The following is a 22,834-nucleotide window of genomic DNA, read 5'->3' as shown; positions in this document are numbered from 1 at the left end:
CCTTCCCTCCTCCCTCCGAAATCCCCAACTTTCCCCCCTAAAATTCCTTATTTCCCACATCAAAGAAAGAAACCCAGAAGCTTATTCAACTCTAGGGAAAATCAAAATCAAAGAACCCAAAACCAGGAAACTAAGGAAACGATGAGAAAAAGAGAAAAAAGGATTGGAAATTGAAAGGTACCGAGTGGGAGGGTTGTCAAGGGCATGAAACTTGCATTATTTTTCCCACTCTTAACCTAGCATTTGATATCGGTCGATGCCCACAACGTGCCCTTTCTCAAGATTTTCTTTTTATTTACTCAATCCAACTCCATTAATTCCAATTTTGCAGGTAATATTCCAATTTTATTCTTTCTGGAAAAAGAAAAAAAGTCAAAAAAATTTTCCATGTTGCTTTTAATTTGAGTTTGGTTTTATGGTTAAAGTGAAAAGGAAAGGAAGATTTAGTTTTCAAGGAAAAAAGTGTGGATTCGGTGCAGTTCAGTAGACTGTGAGTATGAAACCTGCTTGGGAGACTTGTACAGTGTTGCTTGGATGGAGGACGGGTACATATAATTTTTTATTTACCCTTCGGTTCATTGAATCTGCGAGGTTTTTGAAGTTGAAGCCTTATTGCCTATATCTGTTTTCGATAGATTTCAGTTTAGCATTTTCAGTTTATTTCATGTCTCTAAGAATTTGGTAAACAAATACAAAAATCAGAGGCAAAGTAGGTGGATATATTCTGATTCTTTTGATATCACCTGGATTAAATTAGGATATATTTTAATACTAAGGAATCAGCTTTTTTCTTAATAGTTGAGTTACATCTCTTGGTATGTATTTTTAATGTTCTGTATCTTGTTGAGCAGTGACATACATAATCTGCGGAAGGAGACTTTGCACCAGCAATATGAAATTGTATGGCTTTTTTAAACCTATGCGTTGCATGAGCTGTTTCCTTTCCTTAAAAAGAGAAAAAAAAATGGCGACTTCGATGTCATCTTCCTATAGTAGTTATTTATTACTGCTATATAGATATAAATAAATATGAAACTATATACTGAAAATGAGAGGTCGGTCTAAGTTCCTTTGACATTGAATTCAAGTGCCAATGAGTCTTATTCAGTATTATGCTAAAATCCAAATGGTTACTCGGTTGAGTTATATGGTGAAATTTCACTGTGCTGGTCTTTACAAGTAAAAAGGAGGACTATCAATGACAATTCTGCATATGGCTCTCATGTTATGCAATTTGGTGATATAGGAATTAGCATGGACAATCTCTTCACATGTTTGGGTACCAATCCTGCTAACGATAACTTCAAATTCGTCGATGGGAACTCATTGTTGCCACCCACCAAAGCTGTTAATCAACGCTATGATGATCTTGTCCATTTCCGGGATAAGGTTTGTATCCTATGTCTCTTGCATCAGATATTACTGTGAATGAGTGTAAGATATGAAACTTTGTTCCATACGTTGAAAGCTGAACTGCTAGTTTAGAGCTCATCCCACTCAAGTTATTTTCGAACCTATTGTGCAGTATCGCAAGGCACCTGATGTCTTGGTTAGGAAGGTTGAAGCTCAAAAGCAGTATCAATATACTGTCTTTGTTTGGTATGAAGGAAGTTTTAGTTTAGTACTAATCTTCTCTTCTTTTGTTTGTCTTGTATCTATTTATTATTTTTTTCTTTTTTGCATTTGTATCATTTTACTTGACAGTGGCTGTCCTAAGGCATACCACCCAGCCTGTATCAAAAGGGATGAGGCATTCTTTAAATCCAAGGCAAAATGGAACTGCGGTATGTTTGGATTAATTATTTATCACTTTTAGTTCGATTTAATTAATATAAGTGCTGGGGAGAGTTGAAGCATGAATTATACTGTCTAATATATCGTAAAATATAAAGGTATAATGTGTCTCTGCCCTTTTCAGACCTTATTTTGTTGCAAGATAATTCATAGTTAACAACTCAAAAGATAAGTAATGCGCATCCAATATTATTATAGCAATTTTATTTTTTGATATTATATATTCTAGCTTATCCAAAATATAAAAATAATGTTTAATATAATATATATATTTATTTATCTTATTATTTTTTTAAGACCTATACTCGTGTTTTCATTTTAAGACATACACGGATAAAGAAGGTATCAGGCAGCAGCAGTTGTTGGCATTTATCCCAAGACATCACAAGCACTACATTTTACCGAGTAAGAATAGTTGATAGAGGCCTTTTTTTTTCCTAGAAGCTAATTAGTGGGTTGAAGTTTTGTATGTTTTCTCATTTCTATTTCCTTTTTGTCCTGTTTCTTTGCCTCTCTTCTATTGAAATTTTTTCTAAGCCAGATTCTGTCAGCAGGAAGGTGCATTTTAGTCCACAGTTACAGACAGATCCTAGGGAAAATTATCTCTATGCTAAATCTTGTCTTCAGCCTTCAGGTATAGTGTTTCTTAGCAAGTAGGAACTCTTCTATGTTAGTTGTTTTCTGCATTGTTTTGAGGGGACCAAAGCATAATTTTCCTTTATATTGATTTATAATTTGATCATATGTATGGGGTTATAATTTGATCATATTATTGGTTTTATCAACTATTGGGAGATTGTTCTCATAACACTAGCTACTGGTCCATTCATTGTTGCTGTTGGAGGCATATCTAATATATTTCTTCATAGGCTTGCTGAGAACATCCAAGATGCTTATGGTGAGGCAGCTAGCATTGCTGAACAGGTTTTTCTCTTCTCTCCTGGTTCCATTTCTTTCAACCAGACTTATTTTTCTTAATGTTCATACAGTTCTAACCCTATTCTTACATCAATGGTCTATGTCTCAAACCAGGCATTATTTTATTTTCTAACCCTCATTTTTTAGCATACTTTTCTTAACATGGAAGAATGATGTTGATGGCAGTCACATTATTTAACACCAAAACCCATATTTTACGGGTTTTTCAAAGAAGAAAAATGCTGAGAATAGATGGTCTCTATAAAAAGATGGGCTACAAGGACACCAAGTTACTGATGCTTTACGGGTATTAGATTTATCCTTTTTCATCTGTTTCTTGTGTGTTCCTAGCTTTCACTGTACAATGGGATAGCTAAATTATATGGTTTCTGCATGCTCCAAATTCCTGGAAAAAAGGTTGACAAACATTGGCAAGTAAAATTTTAGAGAAAGTTCTATGAAGTTTTTTATGGATTCTGTGGCGCAGACCCATATTTTTTAATTTGGCATATCATGTAATTGTTGTACAAGTAAAGTAAAAAGTAGACTGAAGCAGTTTACTATGAAGTTTTTAGAGAAAGTTCTATGAAGTTTTAATCTATGCTTGCTTTCCCATGGATTTCCATTCCAACTAGTTTCGATACGGATCTGCTGCTTTCAGTTTCATGCGATCTCCTCACTGTTAACTTGTAATTATCCTTTCTCCACCTTTTGATGAGTGATTTTGCTGCTGCTATTGTTGTTATTAGGCTCTGATAGCCAATGGCGTTGAAGCGGGGACTATCCAGTGTGGGCGTCCAAAGGAACAGAAGTTTTGGATCTCGTTTGCGTATCGTGATTCTTTTTTTCTTCTCAATTCTGATGCTCATTGCTTTGAGTTCATTACAAGATTTCCTTGATTAAATAAATGTATTATATCTTTTATTACCAAGGTTTACTTGATTAAGAAAATGCATTGTATGTTTTATTACCTTGCATATGTATTATTTATTTTAGTTTTGATTCTAAATTTTTATTTTTACTTAAGAGTTCTAATTGTGTTATTAATTTATTATTTTAAATTCTAAAACTAAATTTATTAATTTTTATATTTAGTTTTAAAGTTAAAATTTTCATAGAAAATTTAATTTAAATAATATTTTTTATTTATCCTTAAAAGTATATTTAAAGTTCAAATTTAGAAAATAAAACATAATATAATATTTATCATAAAAATAAATATAATTTGATTAAAATAATTTTTTTTAAAGGTTATGTTTTTAGTGGCGTTTTTGCGAGAAGCGCTGCTAAAGGTTTGATCTATAGCGGCGTTTGTGACAAAAAACGTCGCTAAAGGTTATGGTCTTTAGCGGCGTTTGTGGGGAAAGTGCCGCTAAAGGTCTTTGTCTTTAGCAGCGTTTGTGAGAAAAGCGCCACTAATGCTCTTGGTCTTTAGCGGCGTTTGTTGGAAAAGCGCCGCTAAAGGTCATGGTCTTTAGCGGCGTTTGTGAGAAAAGCGCCGCTAAAGTTAGCGATGCTGTCATTAGCGGCGTTTTTTGCGACGCTTCTTAAAGTGCCGCTAAAGGCCTAAAAAAGCGCCGCTAAAAGCCTGTTTTGGTGTAGTGCTCCTATTTAATTGTTTTTCTTTGGTTGCAAGAAACTCCCATTCAAATTCAAAAACACCTTGGGAGACTCCTAAAGCATTCAATCATCATACCTCCCTTTGATTCTTGTGTTTCCAAACACCCTTTTAACATCCATTCCACAGAAGAACACAATCGAAAACCTCTTACAAATTGAATTCACATAATCGGCAGCTTGTTCTTCGAATCCTAATCAAACTAGGACAATTCTTTTATCTTTTCACTATTTAATTTCCTTTGTTTTCATATTCGATTTCTTTGTGTTAGATTTCTAATTTTCTTTGTTGTTCATTTCAAGTCCTAACTAGAAAGCTTGCTGGCCAAGTCACCTTGAGCTCGGCCTAGAGGTTCCCACAAGTTTCGGTTTGTTTCTTGAATTGAAAGCAACTTCGGATTTTGCTTGGGCTTTGTGGACACTGCCCTCTGTAAGATTGAAAGGCTTAATCAAATCCTTACTTTTATTGTTTTCTACATGTTTACGCTGCATTAATAGGCTACTTACAAACTTTAAGATCCATCAAACAAAGGTCCAAATAGATTGTGTCAAAAATATGTCGATTCATATAAGTCAAAATTTTATCCTACTGTCAACTATTTCTCAAGTCACAATTGACATTGCAGCTGGTAGATAAAACTAATCATATTTATTAGGACATAGATATACAATATTAGTAGTAAATGAGTATTAGGAACCATATTTTTATTATTGCATTTGATATTTTGATAGTAAATGTGTCTATTTATTTTAATTCATTTTATTCTAGTTAATTATTTTTATACTATTTAAGATTAATTATTTATATTTGATTTAAGTAGAAAATATTGTTTTAGTATTTGATTGAATAATACATTTTAAAATATATTATTATAATAATTAAATATTGATGGGCCGCGCCAGTTTAAAACGAGTTAATGTTAAAGAAAATGTCACTTTAATATTAAATTCTAATCGAAGTAAGTGGTTCCTCGAAATACTTAGACTTAATGTCCACATATTCTTTCACTGTCACAGGTCGGTATCTAGGATTTTCGCCTGAATCTAAGAGCTTTAACAATGGCGATACACTACATTCAATGGGTAACCCGTAGAAGTAAGCCACTGATACCCTGTGAGACCCCTCTTGGTTCAAAACAGCTCGATGAAGCACGCTAGGGAACCGAGCATTGGTTAAAATATGCAAAAGGTCGCCGACGTTCACTACCAGGGCACCGGTAACGGGTAGCATCGAAATCCAACCAGCTCCTTGTTTGAAGATTTGGAGGCCACTTATGGAGCCTTGGTATAGAATGGTCAAGAAGGATGTGTCGGTGTGTGGGGCTAGACCCATGGCTCGATTCGGGTTCGGACATGGAGGGTAGGAGTTGAGCTGAAGGGCGGTGGAAGGTGATCCTACGTCCCAGTTTAGGTCTTCTCGGAAGATTGCCAATGACTCGAGGATGAGATCTGTGAGTTTCTCTGCCAGAACTTTCATTTGCTTCTGATATCTCTCAATTACATCGCTGTTTGTATGTAACAAAGGCAAAAACGCATGGACAAAATGGTGTCAAATGTGAGCTTAAATAAGATGATTTTTTTCCCCTTAATGCATGTAAGTACGAAAATATTCCAACTTCAATCTTCAACTTTCTTTTAAAAGACTCATCTATTAACTTTGTAGATTGCCACATAATTACTTATTATTTTTTTAATATTTAAAAATAAAAATTATAAAAATTATTAAATAAACTATTAATATTATTAAAAAGTATAAATATATATTTAAATTTTAATATTTTAATTAATTGCTGACACATGAATGTCACGTTAGTAAAGTCAACAGACATTACTCTTTTCATCTATTTTGGGATGATTTAACAACGTTCAAAAATTAAAAGAAACAAATAATTAAATGAAAAACTAAAATGAATTTTTTTGTAGAATTGGAGAGAAATAGTTTATAGGTTTTTAAATTTTGAATTTGGTTTTATTTGATGAGATTAATATAGGGAGTTAAGGTGGGTTTGGATGGACGGTGCATTTACTTGCGGTTAGTGTAAAAACAACAGTGACGGTGAGATTAAATATTAATATGAAACAAAAAATAAATTAAACATACTGCAGCGTACCTAATCGTCCATCCAAACTCACTCAAGTTTGAAGTGGCAATTTTTTACTTATATAGCTTACTCCAACCTGCCTATGAAAGCCTATTCGATTGGATATAAAAAATTAGACGCACTCTAAAGCAAAGCATATATAAAAGTTTGTATTAAATTGTTTCTGTCATGTGTCGTGCTTAAATCTTGTCTTTTTCTCTTCCTGGTTCTCAAATTATCGAACTTTAACGATAAGTTAAACATGAATAAAAGACAAAAAAAAAAAAAAAAAGAGAATTAATTACATTAATAAGCTTATATTATATCAAATGTGGCCAATTATTATAATTAGGTTAAATACTCAAAATAGGTGTATTTTTTAATTAGTAGTTCACGTAAGAGTTTAAATCTTTTAAAATAATCACATAAAAGTTAAAATTTTACAAAAATCTTTACGAATATGTTTAAATAAAGATTTTTTACACTATAAATAAATTTATAGTAAAAATTAAATGAATACCAACGAGTTTAAAATAAAATATATGACAACTTAATCAAATTTTACTTGAAAAGAAAAAAAAAGAAAAACATATTTTTAAACTTAATATATGATATTCAAAAATCTTTTATTTGAGTACATTCATAAAATTTAATCTTACAAAATAAGTAGTTTCTAGCTAACGTTATTCAAAGCTCCATCGAATTGCCAATCAAGGATCTAATGATTAAAAGGTCCTTAATCCCACTAATTGACAGATTTTTCTTGGGTAAAGATAAAATCCACTTTCATATAAATAAATATTCTTGTTGATAAAAGGAAAGTTTCAAATCTATATTTCGATTTATAAAAGGAAGGTCGACCATCTTTTTCTTAATATGTGGTTTTTATTAATAATAATTTGTTTTTTATAAAAACATTAAATTTCATCTTTGATTCTTTTAATATGTTTAAATTTGAGATTGAATCTATATACTTTAAATTTTAATATAATTTGATCTATATATTTTATAATATTATTAATTAATCCAAATAGTTAAGATCATCAACTTTTCGGTTAAAAGATTACATATGATTATATATAATTTGATCATATTTTAAAAGCTTGAGACTAACACGTGACTTTTTATTTCTTTTAGGGTTTAAGTCAATGCTTACCTTCTTTCTTCTTTTTTTTTTTGTAGTTTTAGAAAAATGGTTAAATTTCAATTTTGATATTTGTATTAGGCCTAAATTTGAGATTTAATTGCTACAGCATACACTTTAATTTCTAAAGTAATTTGGTGCCTATAATTTTATAATGCTATTAATTAGTCCAAAAGTTAATATCATTAATTTTCCAATTAAAACATTACATGGTTATATAGAATTTCAATGCCCTGAAGGTCTTAGAGATGAATACATGGCATTTATATTTCTTTTAGGTTTTCCTTTCTTCTTCTTCTTATCATAAGATCAATTTTACCCTTATATTATACTGAAACTTGTATTTAATCTATACACTTTATTTTTATATAATTTGATCATTCTACTTTTATAATGTCATTAGTTAGTCTAAATTTATATTATTAACCATTTCAAACAAAATGCCGACGTTAATTTTTTTAGAAACACTATTCCAACAAAAATATTATTTCATCATGACAAGTTTAAATTAATATTTTTGAGAAAAAAACTCCATAAACATTTTTAATGTTATTTTATTATTGCAAAACACCACACCAGTGAATTTAATAGAATCATTTTAATAGTGGTAACAATTAGGCCAAAATTTTAAACCCGAAAAATAGAGAATATAAAATTAGAATATATTTTAACCTTCAAATTTATATTTTATAATTTTACACAAATAAATAATCACTCCAACACAAAACGTGAGACTTTTACTAGTGAAACGAACAAATTAAGGCGCTTCAATGCATCCATCCAGGAATAAGCTATATTCGTACTTTTTTTTTATCATTATTTTCATCGAAGGTTGTCTACGTGCATGCATGAAATGATAGAAAAGTGCAAGGACTTACCAAAAACGTGCATTGTCTGTCGGCCAAAGTGCCCTAGCATGATCAGTCGGTGAATCCATGATGGTGAACCCTTCATGCCACATATACTTTGGGAAAAAAGGGGATATCCGAGCTAGACCATACCCAGTGGCACCTGCCGGTTCGCGTAACGCCTTCATCTTCGTCTGAGTAGGGAGAGAGAACAGCCGTCGAGCCTCCGACTCCACTTCTTCAAGAAGATTCAAATGAATTCCATGGTTAATAACTTGGAACACACCCCATGTCTCACAAGCATGTCCTGCAAGTTTTACAGCATTGGGATCTTTAAGATCTATGATCGGGACCATTAACTGGTGATCGGATGAGAAGTCATCTGATATTGGCCACACATGTGAGTCGGGCACTGAGCGGATGGAGTTGAAATCCAAAGGAATGATGTCGCGGAGGTGGATAGGATGTTCTCTGTAGACTTGGGCGAGAGTAGTAGTGGTGGTCATGATAAGTTCAAAGAGAGAAAAACTAAACAAATAAAGTATGCTTAGGGTTAATTAAAAAAGCATATGCAATTATATATACACATATAGGGTTGTCATGTATTAATATAATATAATTGGAATTAAATTTAGATTAAATTGCCTCCGACAAATTTTAACATGTTATCAACATCAACAAATGTAATATTTGAAAAATAATTAAAATATGATATGATAAAAAATTAATATAAACACAATATAAATATAAGAACCTATCAAAATATGTAATATAATTTTTTAATGTATCAAATTTCATATGAATTATATATAACTACAAACCCTATCACATGCATATGCACGTAGAAATCATGATTTAGAACACAAATGTATGTATAAAAATAACATACAATAAAATAATAAAATGTATGATTTGATATTAATTAATTATAATAACACATGAAATATATACGATATTAAAATAAAAATTAGGTTAAATTATGAGTAAAATAAAATTTAAACACATAAATACATCATAAACAATACTAAATGCACTACAATTATTTATTATAGTTTTGTTATTAATTGTGAGTTAGTGTCGAGTTAACTTTTGACTCAAACTCAATTAACAATATTATTAATATACACAACTACTGGAGGTAGCAAATTGTACACGTTAAAAAAAGTACAAAATACATTGAAATGATGTTTTGGGTAAGTGGTAAAATTAAGGTTTTATTAATTTAATTAGCCGGGGGTTCAAATCCAATCATATTAATTACATAAGAATACTTTCGTAAATTTTCTAATCAAATTAGTACCTGATTGACTCGTGATATCAACTCTATATATTATCATATTTAAATTAAAAGACAAATAAGATATAGAAGTGGTTAAGGGTGGCTGTTTGTACAGAATGTTGTCTGGGTGTGAAATTTAGAAGGATTGTTTTGGGTGATTGGTTGAATCAAACAAAAGAAGGAACAGATAATTCATGCATCGCAATGACTGACAACAAATTTAATGTTCCATGATAAGAGGGGACTTGCGTGCTTTGTGCACAAGTGTAATACTTAAAAGCCAAGTCAAATAACAACAACTGCATAAGAAAATAATAATTCAAATAGCCAGAGTTATTTGTATTTCCTTTTGTCTCTTAATCAAGGGGATCAAGCCACTCCCCCTTTTTTTTTTAAAGTCATGTTGGCTCATTAGATTAAAAAAAACCACGTGTCGTTATTTAATATGAAATTTTATATTAAAAATTATATGTTTTACTATGAAATTTAAGTAACTTATTAATTAAATCAGAGTTATAAATATTTTATTTTCACATTAATCTAATTCGAGTTATTTGCGAGGTTAGCTGAGTAATCCAACTTTTGAATTTATCTGCATGCATATATGAAACCAATGAAACGAACAAATCAAAGTTCTAATGATGTGGTATATGCGTGTTACATCTGAATTCTTTATCAAATCAAATCATTACTAGCAAACACATGATGCAATCATTTGGATTTTAAAATTTTAGATTTATTTGTTATTTATATTTTTTATTTTGGTAATTAAAATATTTGAAATTTACAATTTTGAATTAATCTAAATTTATTATTTGGATAGTATTAAATTTAAATTTGGATTTTAATTAACTAATTTTAAACTTTAAAACATTTTTCCAAAAAATTAATTGTTTAGGAGGATTTTGAACATTGTTACTTGATCAAGGTATTGGTCTAGAGAAATGTATTAGATCGGTTGACTCAGAAATCAGTACAAATCAATTGATTAAGTGGTTGAACCGGTTGAATAATTTTTTAAAAAATATTTTTTATGAATTTTTAATGATTTATTTAACATAACTGAATGGACCAATCGAATCGATCGAATTAATTAAGCCAGCAAACCGGTAGCCTAATCAATTCGGCCACCATGTTTGTTCTAAAATATATTATAATTTAGCATATATTTTTTTTATTATTGATGCGAATTCTAGACATATCATTAATAATTAAAATTAATATATTATGTACTAAGTCAAGCTGATTAGAGTGAGGTTATGCTGATGGGGAGTTAATGTTTACTGTGGTAGTTAACTTTCCTATCTTGTTTGAAATTAAATTTTGGTATAGATTATGATATATATATATATATATATATATATATATATAAAAAGTATTTTGAGTTGCCATGTATAAGAACTTTAATGAAAAGAAAAATGCTTAAAGAAGTTAGAATTTGATGGTGTAGTGAAATAAGATTGAGTCATGCTTTGAATATATGTTGATTTATGAGATATATCTTAAGATTTAAATATGATTTAGGGTGAGTTTGGATGGGCGGTGCGTTTACCTGTGGTTAGTGTAAAAACAGCGGTGGCGGTTAGATTAGATACTGTAGCGATATTGTAGCGTGAGACAAAAAGTAAGCTAAACGCACCGCACCGTACCCAATCGCCCATCCAAACCTACACTTAGATTGATCGGGAAATATGTAAAGATGGTTAGATATATTTTTGAGGTATTCCAAGCTTAATTTTAAGTTCTCTGCATTCATGTATTGATATTTGGGAAGATGTATGGTACAAGTGTCATGTTTTCTCTTTTTTTTTTTTTTGTTTATTTTAGCTTGAATGACTTCCGATTGCAATCAAATTTTAAAAGAAGCTTATAAATGATTCAAATTATTTCAAAAAATTTTAATAAAATTCAAATAAAGTTTTTAGGCTTTGATAAAGTTATGTGAAGTTAGTGAACTTAGTAATGTGGGATCCTTTGCTCGGGTAAGGAGTTGTACATGTATTGTTTGTTTCGATTTTACTTTTGAAATCAAATTGATTTACTACTGTATACAACTTTTGATAAGGAATGATAAGGGATGGTGAAAGAATGTCTTATTCTAGTTGTTCAACTCGAGAAAGAAATATTCAGATCTTACCAGAAAAGAAGAAAGCAAATAGATTTAGGAAAATAATAAAAACAAAAAAATTTAAGAATAAAGAATAAATATTCAAAATATTAAATAAGCAATAAAATAAAGAGTAGAAGATGGATAATTGTCCAATTAAACCCTTTGAGAAACTCAATTAATGATTCTAATCACCCTCCAATAAATAAAGAAAATTAAGAAGAAAATTGCTTCTAAAAATCACATGAAAGTAATCTTACACAAAGAAACTAACTTCTAGAGTTAAAATTTTATTAATAAACAAAAACAATTTTGTATTTAATGAACGATGAAGATGTTTTCATATAGATTAGCTAAGTACACCAAATAAGACTCTCAAGTATATTGAAAATATTTCAAAAAACCCAAAATTTGAAATAAATAACTAATTAAATAATAAAACCTAATAAACACAATATTGGGGCTCATATATAATAAAAATTAAGTCTAAAAATCGAATACAATATGATTTAAGCTCGTAATTTCTGTAATAATCCCGTCCAAAAATTTTGCTTGCGCAATCTTCACTAAAACGATTATAACTTGAGCTTCCAAACTCAAAATTGAGTGATTTAAACTGTATTTCGAAGCTAAGAGATAGATCTTTGAAAACTATGAAGACATCTCATCACAGAAATTCCTGGATCCCATTCAAAAAGTCATAGCAAGTTGACTGATTTTTCAAACTTGAAAATTGACAGTTTCAAAAAATAAAATTTAATAAATTTCACTCCATCCGTGCATGTATTAACTTCATATTACAATCTATAAGTTTCGTTTCCAATTGCTTAATCAAATTAAATTTATATTTATCTTTTTTATAACTAAATCGATTTCACCAAAGGTTCATTAAACATACATAAATTAAGCTTCATTCAAATCCAACAAACATGAACTAAGCTTTAAATCCAACAAACTTCCAACGTTCGTTAAAATTTAACCTTCGTTCAAATCCAACATACATAACTAAGCTTCACAACAATAAAAAATCTAATCACAACAACTACATAAAGATTCATCAAACATGCTGTAAATCTTCACTTCATTAGCAAAAGCAATACAACACAGGCCAACAAAACAATAAAGTAGCAAATTCGTTGCATCCTCCTCCTCTCCATTTCTTTGATTTTTTTGTAAAATACCAACAATAACATTTCTTGCCTGATAACTCATCGGTGGATCAAACCACTTAAAGAAGTGGCAAGAACAACGAAACCCAGACCTGTAAATTTGGCACCTAAAAAACCTTCTTCATGGACTATCATTTGACCATAAAGTTCTCAATAAGGCTTGTAATAATATGCAATAACAAATCGAAATAACTTTAGGTTCTTCATTTCTTGGTATTTGAGAACACTGATCTTCCATTTCCTTCTTGCGTTCCTTCATTTTCCCTTCCCAATTTCTTTTCCTTACTGCTGCGTTAATCTTACTCTAGAGAAAAGGGCCCTCAGCAATGCATATGTCCTCATTTTTAAGGGTTAAACCTCATTTATATTAAAAGATTAGGGTGACTAAATGATAATTTTTTATTTAAATGTATAACAATGAGCCGGATTTTACATAAATTATGAGGAAAACCACAGTTTTAGAAAAATATTTCATCTCATATTTTTGTTTACTATTTTAACAAGAGTAACTAAAATGTTCGAACTAAATATATTTTTGGAATCTAAAATAAAATTATTGAAAATTGAGTGATAATCTATATAGCTTACCCTTTTAAAAATTACATATATCAAACAGTTTAATTCTCGTTCTTAATTTTAAGAAATATACCAAATAAATTTTTATAAATTAAAATTTTAATACTTAAATTTTCAGTATTTGATATTTTAATTTACCAAGCATCTGCTAATTTAATTATAATAACAAATAGAAAATCTAGAATATTAATATTTTATAAACATAAAATTTAAATAAAATTTGGAATGAGTAGTTTTTTTTATCTATGGCTCGCCGGTAAAAACTCGTCTATTGTAAATCCATTCAACAATTAGGTTACTTTTGAATGCACTTTTACCTCCACCGCAACACGTTTTGTGTCACTTTTTGGCTCAATTGCACTGCTGCAATCCTTTTAGATTGCTAGGTCAAGCGCACTGAAATCTTTTACCAATGCACTGATGAAGTTTTTTCAACCGGAGCTTTAAGCTCCAATGAAAATTTTATATCTCTACTGGTTTTTTTTACCCTTTTTCTTTTACTTATTACCACGTATCCTTCTTATTTTATTATTATGATTTTTCCTTTTTCATTCTTTTATACTTTTAAATTTTACTTTCTTAAAATTTGAACGTAATAGCTTTTAAATTATTTATTTTACTTTTTAACTATTTAAAAAATATTTTTTTAATGAAATAAATTTTTTATAATTATATAGTAAGTTCACAGTCAATCCAAATTAACCTTAATTTTTCGTCTCACCATTTCACTCAGACGCCCATCGGCATCCAACTCGCCGTTTTAAGCTCAGATACGCCGCACTGCTCGCATTATTATTCTGCCACGTGTTCACAATGAAATGGAGTTCTCTTCACGTTTCGTGCTAGCGGGTGGCTTTCTCACTTTGCTTAATGGCGCCTACTGACTGAAAATCTCGGTGGCATTTTTGCTATTTTATCAAAACAGTAGGGCCATTTAAAGTAATACAAAATGGAAGTGTGAAATATAAAACCTTTTATTTCCTTCAAATTTAACGTTTCAGCAAATCGAGCCGCTTATGATAAAAAAAAATGGGGTCGCTACCATACATCTCACATATCAACTCAAAATCCTAACCGTCCACGTTCCAGCATAGCCAATCGTGCCGTTCCTTAATCTCATTGTTCTCCACGAAAATATCAATCCGTATTAATTAATCATGCAACTTTAAATAAATCCGAACAAGATCCCACCGCATTTTCTAAATCTGAGGGTTAACTTTTTGCCACGTAGCTGAATCGAAAAGCCAAGTTTAGTATACATTTTACCAATTTTTCCATTTTTAATTTATGATTTTCATTTTGTTTTTGGTTATTTTCGATCTAAGCCCTTACTCTCGTGAAACTGAAGGAAACCCTAGACTCGTCCCGTCTCTCACGGTAAAAAAAAAAAAAAAAGAAAAAAAAAAGAAGGAATTTCAGAAAAAGAATTATCAACAAAATAATTTTAAAAAATCGACAAATCTATTAGGGATTTAGGGTTCAGTTCAAAATCCCTAGATTCTAACCTAGCCTACGCTCGTACTCTTGATATTCACGATTCGGCGGAGAAATTGATGTTCTTTTAAGCACCGATCCAGGTAACAAATGTAGTTTATTTCGATTTTCTTTGCTAATTGCTTGATTTGTTCAAAACAATCTGAATATACGGATATTGGGATTTATCGGCTAATTTATTGGAAATTTGAGGGATTTTTCGTTTTTTTTTTGAGTGCAAATTTGTTTTTACAGATCTGAACTATGTGTGATGTGAATGAGAAAAGTGGGGGATTTTGTTTTCCCTGTTTGGATTGAGGGATTGTTGATGGAAAATAGAATAGGAAACTCTCATGGAGCGGAAATTCCTAAGAAATCAAGATCTTTGGATCTTAAGAGTTTGTATAAATCTGGTGATTCAAAGGAGTCTTCTGAAAATAGAAGCTTGAAGAGGAAAGAAAGTTCGCAAGAAGGTGATGGTGAGAAGAGGAGTAATAATAATAACAAGAGAAAGAAGAGTAGGAAATCTCTGCCTCTCAGTAGTTTTAGAACCGTCCATGATAGCGATAGTAGCAAGAGTTTAACTGAAGTGTATAATGGGGGGTTCAGTTCGAAGTTGCATGATCCAAAAAGCTTGAAGAAGTTGGGTTTGAGCCAGAAATCAAACAATGGCTGTACTGCTGATGGCATTTCAGTTAGTTTGGGCAACAATGGTACTAAGATCCCAAGGCGTAAACGACGGTTTGTGGGGCGGAAAAAATTTGAGGATGGGCAAGCGTTGAAGTTGGCAGGGCGGTCTAATTGTAAAGAAGTTGTTAATGAGGAAGTGAAGTTAGTCAGTGAAGATTCTGGCATTCAGAATGAGTCTTTGAAGGTTAAACAGGATAAGATTGATGATTTTAAGGAAAACCGGAACAGTGAGTCCATTTCAATTCAGCATTTGAAGGAAGAAGATGGTGTTGCTGGTTACTCAGCTGTAAATGATGGTGACTCTTTGCTAAGAAAACCACAGAGGAAGCCTAGGAAGAGGAAAGATTCTGTAAAGAGTGATAAAAGTGTTGCTAACATGGCTGAGAGTTTAGTAGAGACTTGTGATGCCTTTCAAGAAGATGATGAAGAGAACCTAGAAGAAAATGCAGCAAGGATGTTATCATCACGGTTTGACCCATGCTGTACTGGCTTTTCTTCAAACAGCAAAGTTTCTGTGGCACCATCTGATAATGGATTATCTTTTCTCTTATCTTCTGGTCAGAATGCTAGTTCTGGGTCTAAGAATTTGTCTGGTTCTGAATCTGCTTCTGTTGATGCTTCTGGTAGGATATTGAGACCACGGAAAAGTCATAAAGAGAAGGTCAACTCAAGGAAAAGGCGCCATTTTTATGAAATTTTCTCTGGAGACTTGGATGCTGACTGGGTGTTGAATCGAAGAATCAAGGTGTTTTGGCCTTTGGACAAGAATTGGTATTATGGCCTTGTCTATGACTATGACAAAGAGAGAAAGCTTCATCATGTCAAATATGATGACCGTGATGAGGAATGGATAGATTTACGGAATGAGAGATTTAAACTCCTGCTATTTCCTAGTGAACTTCCCTGCAAATCCCAACGGAAAAGAACTCGGCGAGATAGAGGTTCTGATGATAGAATCAGGAATGTGAAGCTCAACAAAGAGAATGGAAAGAAAAATTTCATGACAGAAGATGACAGTTCTAATGGGAGCTATATGGATTCTGAGCCCATCATCTCCTGGTTGGCTCGCTCAACTCATCGTGTCAAATCCTGCCCTTTGCGATCCATGAAGAGACAGAAAACATCTGCTTCATCTCTTAGTTCTCCTGGTCAACCATTGTCGTGTGATGAAGCTGTTGATGAAAATGGTTGTCTCTATGAGGGTTCATTGAAGGGAAGCAAAGTTAAACTGTTCAATTCCACTGCATTGCCAGGCAAAACGGTTGGTAGCAGAAGGGTCCAGGATTCTTCCTTGGGTAGCACTAGTTACCCCAACAGAAAACATCCTATCGTATATTTTAGAAGGCGTTTTCGCAGGACAGATAATGTATTGTGTCAGGCTTCTAAAGGCAATTTTATTGCCAGTAGTGCTTCTGAATCTATCTCGTCCTTTGTCTGTGTTGATGAATTTCAGGATTTGGGTGTAGTTGATGCTTGCCTGGGAAGGCTGGATCCTGAACGAGATTTGTTGTTTAGTGATAATGCAGGACAGTTACAATTAAATATCTCATTGATACATTCAAAACAATTCAGGCTTGGGTTGAGCTTCCCTGTGCCCTCTGTCTCAAATAACTTATTTGGTACAAAGTGCCTTTGGCTGGTTCGTACTTTTCTGTTGCTGCAGTGTGGTACAGTGATGACTGTCTGGCCAATGGTCCATATGGAGATCCTTTTCGTCGATAATGAAGTTGGAGTCAGGTTTTTCCTGTTTGAAGGTTCCCTGAAACAGGCTATAGCTTTTGTTTTCCAGGTCCTGATGGTATTTTATCGACCCACTGAGCAGGGGAAGTATACTGATATGCAGTTGCCTGTAACTTCAATCAGGTTCAAATTTTCTTGTTCTCAAGATTTCAGGAGGCAGATTGTCTTTGCTTTTTACAACTTCCATGATGTGAAGCATTCAAAATGGATGTCCTTGGATTCTAAGCTGAAAAAACATAGTCTGCTCAATAGGCAATTACCTCTGTCTGATTGCACTTATGATAACCTTAAGGCGCTTCAGAATGGAACTAATCAGCTACTTGGTTCCCCTGCTTGCAAAGTCTCCTCATCAGTTGAGGTATGCTTGTTCTCCATGTTATTCTGATATTGAATCCTCGTGTGTTTTTTTTTTTTGTGAGTTTGTGTTACTTGTGATCGCCTATGCCTCAAAAATTCTTTATATAGTTTTAGTTTTGGTTGTGTTCATTTAACTATCAACCATAGGCTCCTGCGAGTTTTAAACTTGCTGTACAGTCTGAGATATTAATACCTTTCTTTTATTGTTGGTGTCTGTATTAAATAGTATGAAATTTGTTTTTGTTGACCAGGGTTTAAGTAGGAGAAAGTATAGGCAGGGTATCAGCCTTATGGGTGTCTCCAGAGAATCTAGTTTTCTGAAACTTGGCCAGTTTTCTTGCAATTCTGAGAAGCTTAGAAATCTTCCTCGGTTTGCCCTTTCTTTTGGTGCTGCACCAACATTCTTTCTTAGTTTGCATCTTAAGCTACTTATGGAACGCAGTCTAGCTCGCATCAGCTTTGGCGATCATGACTCCATTGAGCAACCAGGAAGCTCTGGCAATTTGTTGTTGGATGACAGTTCTAGTAGAGAGGACTCCATGAACAACAATTCTGAAAGTAGCGTAGAAAAAAATCTGAAGGCTTCATCGAAGGAAGTTGCTTCTGATGCTGAGTTAACATCTGATCTCTCTGTTTGTGGTAATGGATGCTTGAAAAAGTCCTCTCGAGAGTACAAAAATAATGATCAAATTGTTGACGGAACTTTTGCCGGTTCTCATGAATCTGAAGTTGGAGCCATAGCCTTTGTTCCATTACAAAAGCAACAATGTGACAATTCTGAGACTCAGCAATTTGTTTTGTCATCAAAGTCTCCATTTGATGCTGATAAGGAGACTGCAAGCTCTGGTTCCATTTTGAGTGGTATTAGGGTTGAGATTCCACCCTTTGATCAATATGGAAAGCATGTTGACAGTGAATTACCCAGTACACGACAGTCTACTGATTTAACTTTGAATATGAATGGTGGCATTATCCCAAGTCCTAATCCTACTGCTCCTAGAAGTACATGGCATCGAAATAGAAGTAGTTCATCGATTGGTTTTCATGCTCGTGGATGGTCAGATGGGAAGGCTGATTTCTTTCACAGTAATTTTGGAAATGGACCTAAGAAGCCACGAACTCAGGTGTCATACTCAATGCCCCTTGGAAGTTTAGATTACAGCTCAAAAAGTAAAGGCCTGCAGCAGAGAGTTCTTCCTCACAAGCGAATTAGGAGGGCTAATGAGAAGAGATCGTCTGATGTTTCTAGAGGCTCCCAAAGGAACTTGGATTTATTATCTTGTGATGCAAATGTACTAATTACTATTGGTGACAGAGGATGGCGAGAATGTGGAGTGCAGGCTGTGCTAGAGCTTTTTGATCATAATGAATGGAAGCTGGCTGTGAAAGTGTCGGGGTCTACGAGGTACTCATACAAGGCACATCAGTTCCTGCAGCCTGGATCTACCAATCGCTTTACGCATGCTATGATGTGGAAAGGAGGAAAGGATTGGATCTTGGAGTTCACGGACAGGAGTCAGTGGGCTCTTTTCAAGGAGATGCATGAAGAGTGCTACAACCGAAATGTTCGAGCTGCTTCTGTGAAGAACATTCCTATTCCTGGGGTTAGCTTGATAGAGGAATATGATGAAAACGCAGTGGAAGTGGCATTTGTTCGCAGTTCTTCCAAGTACTTGCGTCAGGTTGAAACTGATGTCGAGATGGCTTTGGATCCATCCCGTGTTTTATATGACATGGATAGTGATGATGAACAGTGGATTTCGATAATTCAGAAATCTTCTGGAAGTGATATTGGCAATTCTTTGGAATTGTCTGATGAAATGTTTGAGAAGATTATGGACATGTTTGAGAAGGCTGCATATACTCAACAGTGCAATGAGTTTACTTCTGAAGAAATACAGGAGGTCACGGCTGGAGTTGGGTCCATGAAAGTAATCACAGCAATCTATGGGCATTGGAAGCAGAAGAGGCAGAGAGTTGGAATGCCTTTAATTCGTCATCTCCAGGTATCTTTCAAAATGCTTATTTTTCATGCATTTGTTTCTTTGACTTTTATGTCTATAATGTCAATCCTTTTTAGTCTACGAGCAGATTGGAATTTATGGATTTATTTTGTACACTAAAAATTACAGGTCTATTGATTCTTAGTTAATTTCTGGATTCATCCTCAAAATTCACATAACAATCAAATCGAAATAGACTTTTTTAATTCATCTTCCCAAACATAGCATGGGGATTAGGAGTTGTATTTTGTAGGAGTTCATTTAAACCAATGTATTCTTTCTATTGATATTTAGATTTTTATCCAATAATTTCCAGCATTCTTTCTTTTGTGTTTGGGTGATGCATTCAAGCTTAAGTGCGACTCCTAAGGACCCTAGGTGTAAAGCTTAGGATCTTTTCCTTGTTTCTTGTCTGTGTATTGCAATCAACCTTAGTAGCTTCTATGGAACCCATGGTGTAAAACTTAGGGATCTTTTGTATTATGTTCCTGGGTAAAGATGATTGATTGCCTTTTGAAGTTTTGACAATCATATTAATTCTATTTTGTAGAAATTGTATTTCAGTGGCTATTCCTATTCATTTTAACACTTTGTTCGGATTGAGTTAGGAAAGGAAAAGAGGGTTTTAAGGGGAAAGGAATGGGTACTTCATTTCTTTGTTTGGATAGCTAAAATGTGTAAAGAAAAGTAAAAGCACGGATAATGAGCAACCCTGGTTTGGTTTATTGAAGGAAAGTAAAAGATTACAATACATTTTGCTTCATATCCTTGTTAAATATTTCACCTAGCATGTTAATGATCTTGTGATTAATTATTTGAAGTAAATTAAAAATGGAAGTAAAGAATAAAAAACCAAGTATATGTATTACTTGTTAAAAAATATATTAAAAATAGTTCCTTTTTTTTTTCTGGAATTGTTTGTGCACGGCTTTTGTTTTGATTGATGTATACATACTGTTTTCTTGGGTTTTAAAGGGACTATGCCAAGTGGCCATTTATATGGTTGAAGACGGTACTTTACTAGACTAAAATATAGGACTAGAAAAGAAGAAATTTTCTTCATTCTGGAAGGTAGGATTTAGTGACAAAGTAAATACTTATATATCCACCAATAACATGCCTTAAGTCCTCATTCATAAAAGATAATTAAAATTGTCCAAGTATTGCCATATTGGAATCATAGACATACTATTGTGCTATAGAAGCCGAAATATTAACCAAAAAAATAGTTGATGAAGAGCACTTGAGAGGATTTGGCAATGACTACATTTGTATGGTCATAGTGCTTTATTTGGAATTTAAAGAAAACGGTTTGGATTAACTTGAAAATGAGGATTTGAGGGAAACCAATAAAGCAGGATATTATTGCTTCTATCTCCCATCTTATTTTAGAGCCTGAAGAGTTTTCAAGTTCATCTCCTGGCTGTAATTTTATCTGACAATTTTACCACGTTGCTTTGGTGTGTTTGTTTTCATGTGTTTTGTTTTATCTGAAACATTTTATTACGTCCAACTTATTATAAAATATTTGGTTGTCATGCAGCCGCCATTGTGGGAAAGGTACCAGCAGCAAGTGAGAGAGTGGGAGCTAGCAATGTCCAAAGCTAACTCTAAATCCATTGAGAAGCCACCCATGTTTGCTTTCTGCATGAAACCCCGGGGTTTGGAACTTCCAAATAAAGGGTCAAAGCATAGATCCCAGAGGAAAATATCAGTTTCCGGTCAAAGCCAACATGCCTTGGGAGATCACGAGGGCTGTCATTCCTTTGGTAAATGTTCTTTACGCTCACTTTCTGCCTATTAATTTTTTAATTTTTTTAATATTTTTCTTTGTAAACTGTGTCCATTTGCTGTAATTTCAGGCAGAAGATCAAATGGCTTCCTGTTTGGGGATGAAAAGGTTCTATATCCTGCGCATAACTATGAATCATTAGAAGATTCCCCACTGTCTCAAGCATCACCAAGGTCACGAGATGCTGGTAACATGGCGTATTTCCCAATGGGCAGTGATAGGTTTGATAAGAATCATATCAAGAAACTTCAAAGAAGCAAGTCAAAAAAGTATGGCAGTTTTCTACCATCAAATGGACCACAAATGATGGATTCATACAATCACAGGCTAATTGGCAAGAGAAATGGAATTCACCAATGGAACAGGGGCATTTGTGAGTGGTCAAGCCAGCGGCATTACTTCCCTGATAGCCTTCAAAGGCACGGTCCTGAACAGTGGGATAATTCTGACATCGATGAGTTCACATTGCGTGATGCATCTAGCGCAGCCCAGCATGCACTTAAAATGGCCAAGTTCAAGAGAGAGAGAGCCCAGAGATTGCTTTTTAGAGCAGATCTGGCAATTCACAAGGCCATGGTTGCTCTCGCAACTGCAGAGGCAATGAAAGAATCTTCTGAGGACTTAAATGGTGATGGGTAGAATGACCTATGCAACAGAGAGTCTACGAGTGAATGAAATTAGCCAGCACCATTTTCTTGGAGCTGATGAATGCATAAGAATAGACACCGTTTTCCCTGGAAACGGGTGGCCTGGAGTTGTCATTGACCGATCAAGTGGAGAAGTTCCAACAGGAAAGCTGTGGGCGTAGATTTTTGCTTTTGCTACATATCGTGGCAGTTCATTAACTTCACAGCTTTTTGGGGGCCCGTAGGTTCTTTTTAATCCCAGCAGCAGTTTACTCGGTTCGTAAAAACCATGCTTTGATCCTGCCAGTAAGCGGTGCATGGAATTTAGGCTGCTGATATCTGTACAGATTTTTTTTTCTTTTGGGTCCGTGATCTCTTATTTTGTTCGTTTATTCCCCCTTAGCCTTGATATTGTCATATCACAGTAGCTGGTTAGCTCAAATAATACAGCATCCCGTTTGGAATCAAATTGAGGTTTCCTGTGTGATTGAAATGCTTGGAATTGATAGATATATGTATGAAAACAAAAGCGTACGTCTGAAGTGAAAACAGAAAATGCTGTAAGTAATTATTATTATTATTATTATAAGAAGTTCACAGAGATTCATTAGAGGTCAAAA

General features: G+C 33.2%; 3 protein-coding genes across 4 annotated transcripts; 2 read left to right on the top strand and 1 right to left on the bottom strand.

Moving 5' to 3' along the window:
- On the top strand, window positions 1–3,682 carry LOC105782172 (uncharacterized). 2 transcript variants are annotated; one of them, XM_012606995.2, is made up of 11 exons: window positions 3–331; window positions 426–545; window positions 852–900; window positions 1,247–1,389; window positions 1,526–1,599; window positions 1,705–1,784; window positions 2,118–2,199; window positions 2,336–2,428; window positions 2,664–2,718; window positions 2,899–3,019; window positions 3,462–3,682. In XM_012606995.2, exons 2-10 carry the CDS (start codon window positions 535–537, stop codon window positions 2,909–2,911), a joined length of 600 nt encoding a protein of 199 aa, XP_012462449.1. In that variant the 5' UTR covers window positions 3–331; window positions 426–534; the 3' UTR covers window positions 2,912–3,019; window positions 3,462–3,682. The 2 variants fall into 2 exon arrangements, with proteins under 2 accessions (XP_012462606.1, XP_012462449.1); XM_012607152.2 differs by lacking the exon at window positions 3,462–3,682 and having other exon boundaries at window positions 1–331; window positions 2,349–2,428; window positions 2,899–2,993.
- A 1,567-nt stretch (window positions 3,683–5,249) lies between these two features.
- Window positions 5,250–8,972, bottom strand: LOC105782098 (gibberellin 3-beta-dioxygenase 1). The gene is made up of 2 exons (XM_012606635.2): window positions 8,433–8,972; window positions 5,250–5,834 (listed from the first exon to the last, which is right to left on the bottom strand). The coding sequence occupies exons 1-2, from the start codon at window positions 8,906–8,908 to the stop codon at window positions 5,273–5,275; spliced, it is 1,038 nt and encodes a 345-aa protein (XP_012462089.1). The 5' UTR covers window positions 8,909–8,972; the 3' UTR covers window positions 5,250–5,272.
- Window positions 8,973–14,821: 5,849 nt separating this feature from the next.
- LOC105782472 (uncharacterized) lies at window positions 14,822–22,834 on the top strand. The gene is made up of 5 exons (XM_012607268.2): window positions 14,822–15,110; window positions 15,262–17,794; window positions 18,045–19,799; window positions 21,340–21,565; window positions 21,659–22,834. Exons 2-5 carry the CDS (start codon window positions 15,284–15,286, stop codon window positions 22,225–22,227), a joined length of 5,061 nt encoding a protein of 1,686 aa, XP_012462722.1. The 5' UTR covers window positions 14,822–15,110; window positions 15,262–15,283; the 3' UTR covers window positions 22,228–22,834.

This window comes from Gossypium raimondii, chromosome 7 (genome assembly GCF_025698545.1).
Source record: "Gossypium raimondii isolate GPD5lz chromosome 7, ASM2569854v1, whole genome shotgun sequence".
NCBI classification, from domain to species: domain Eukaryota; kingdom Viridiplantae; phylum Streptophyta; class Magnoliopsida; order Malvales; family Malvaceae; genus Gossypium; species Gossypium raimondii.
The sequence above is the reverse complement of the archived record's forward strand: the minus strand, read 5'-3'. Positions and strand labels throughout refer to the sequence as shown.

Coding starts and splice junctions, on each gene's coding strand:
- LOC105782172 (XM_012606995.2), top strand. Junction 2,200..2,335: donor CAAGCACTACATTTTACCGA/GTAAGAATAGTT, acceptor TTTCTAAGCCAG/ATTCTGTCAGCAGGAAGGTG. Junction 2,429..2,663: donor ATCTTGTCTTCAGCCTTCAG/GTATAGTGTTTC, acceptor ATTTCTTCATAG/GCTTGCTGAGAACATCCAAG.
- LOC105782098 (XM_012606635.2), bottom strand. CDS start 8,908: ATGACCACCACTACTACTCTCGCCCAAGTCTACAGAGAACATCCTATC. Junction 5,835..8,432: donor ACAGACAATGCACGTTTTTG/GTAAGTCCTTGC, acceptor ACATACAAACAG/CGATGTAATTGAGAGATATC.
- LOC105782472 (XM_012607268.2), top strand. CDS start 15,284: ATGAGAAAAGTGGGGGATTTTGTTTTCCCTGTTTGGATTGAGGGATTG. Junction 17,795..18,044: donor AAGTCTCCTCATCAGTTGAG/GTATGCTTGTTC, acceptor TTTGTTGACCAG/GGTTTAAGTAGGAGAAAGTA. Junction 19,800..21,339: donor CTTTAATTCGTCATCTCCAG/GTATCTTTCAAA, acceptor GTTGTCATGCAG/CCGCCATTGTGGGAAAGGTA.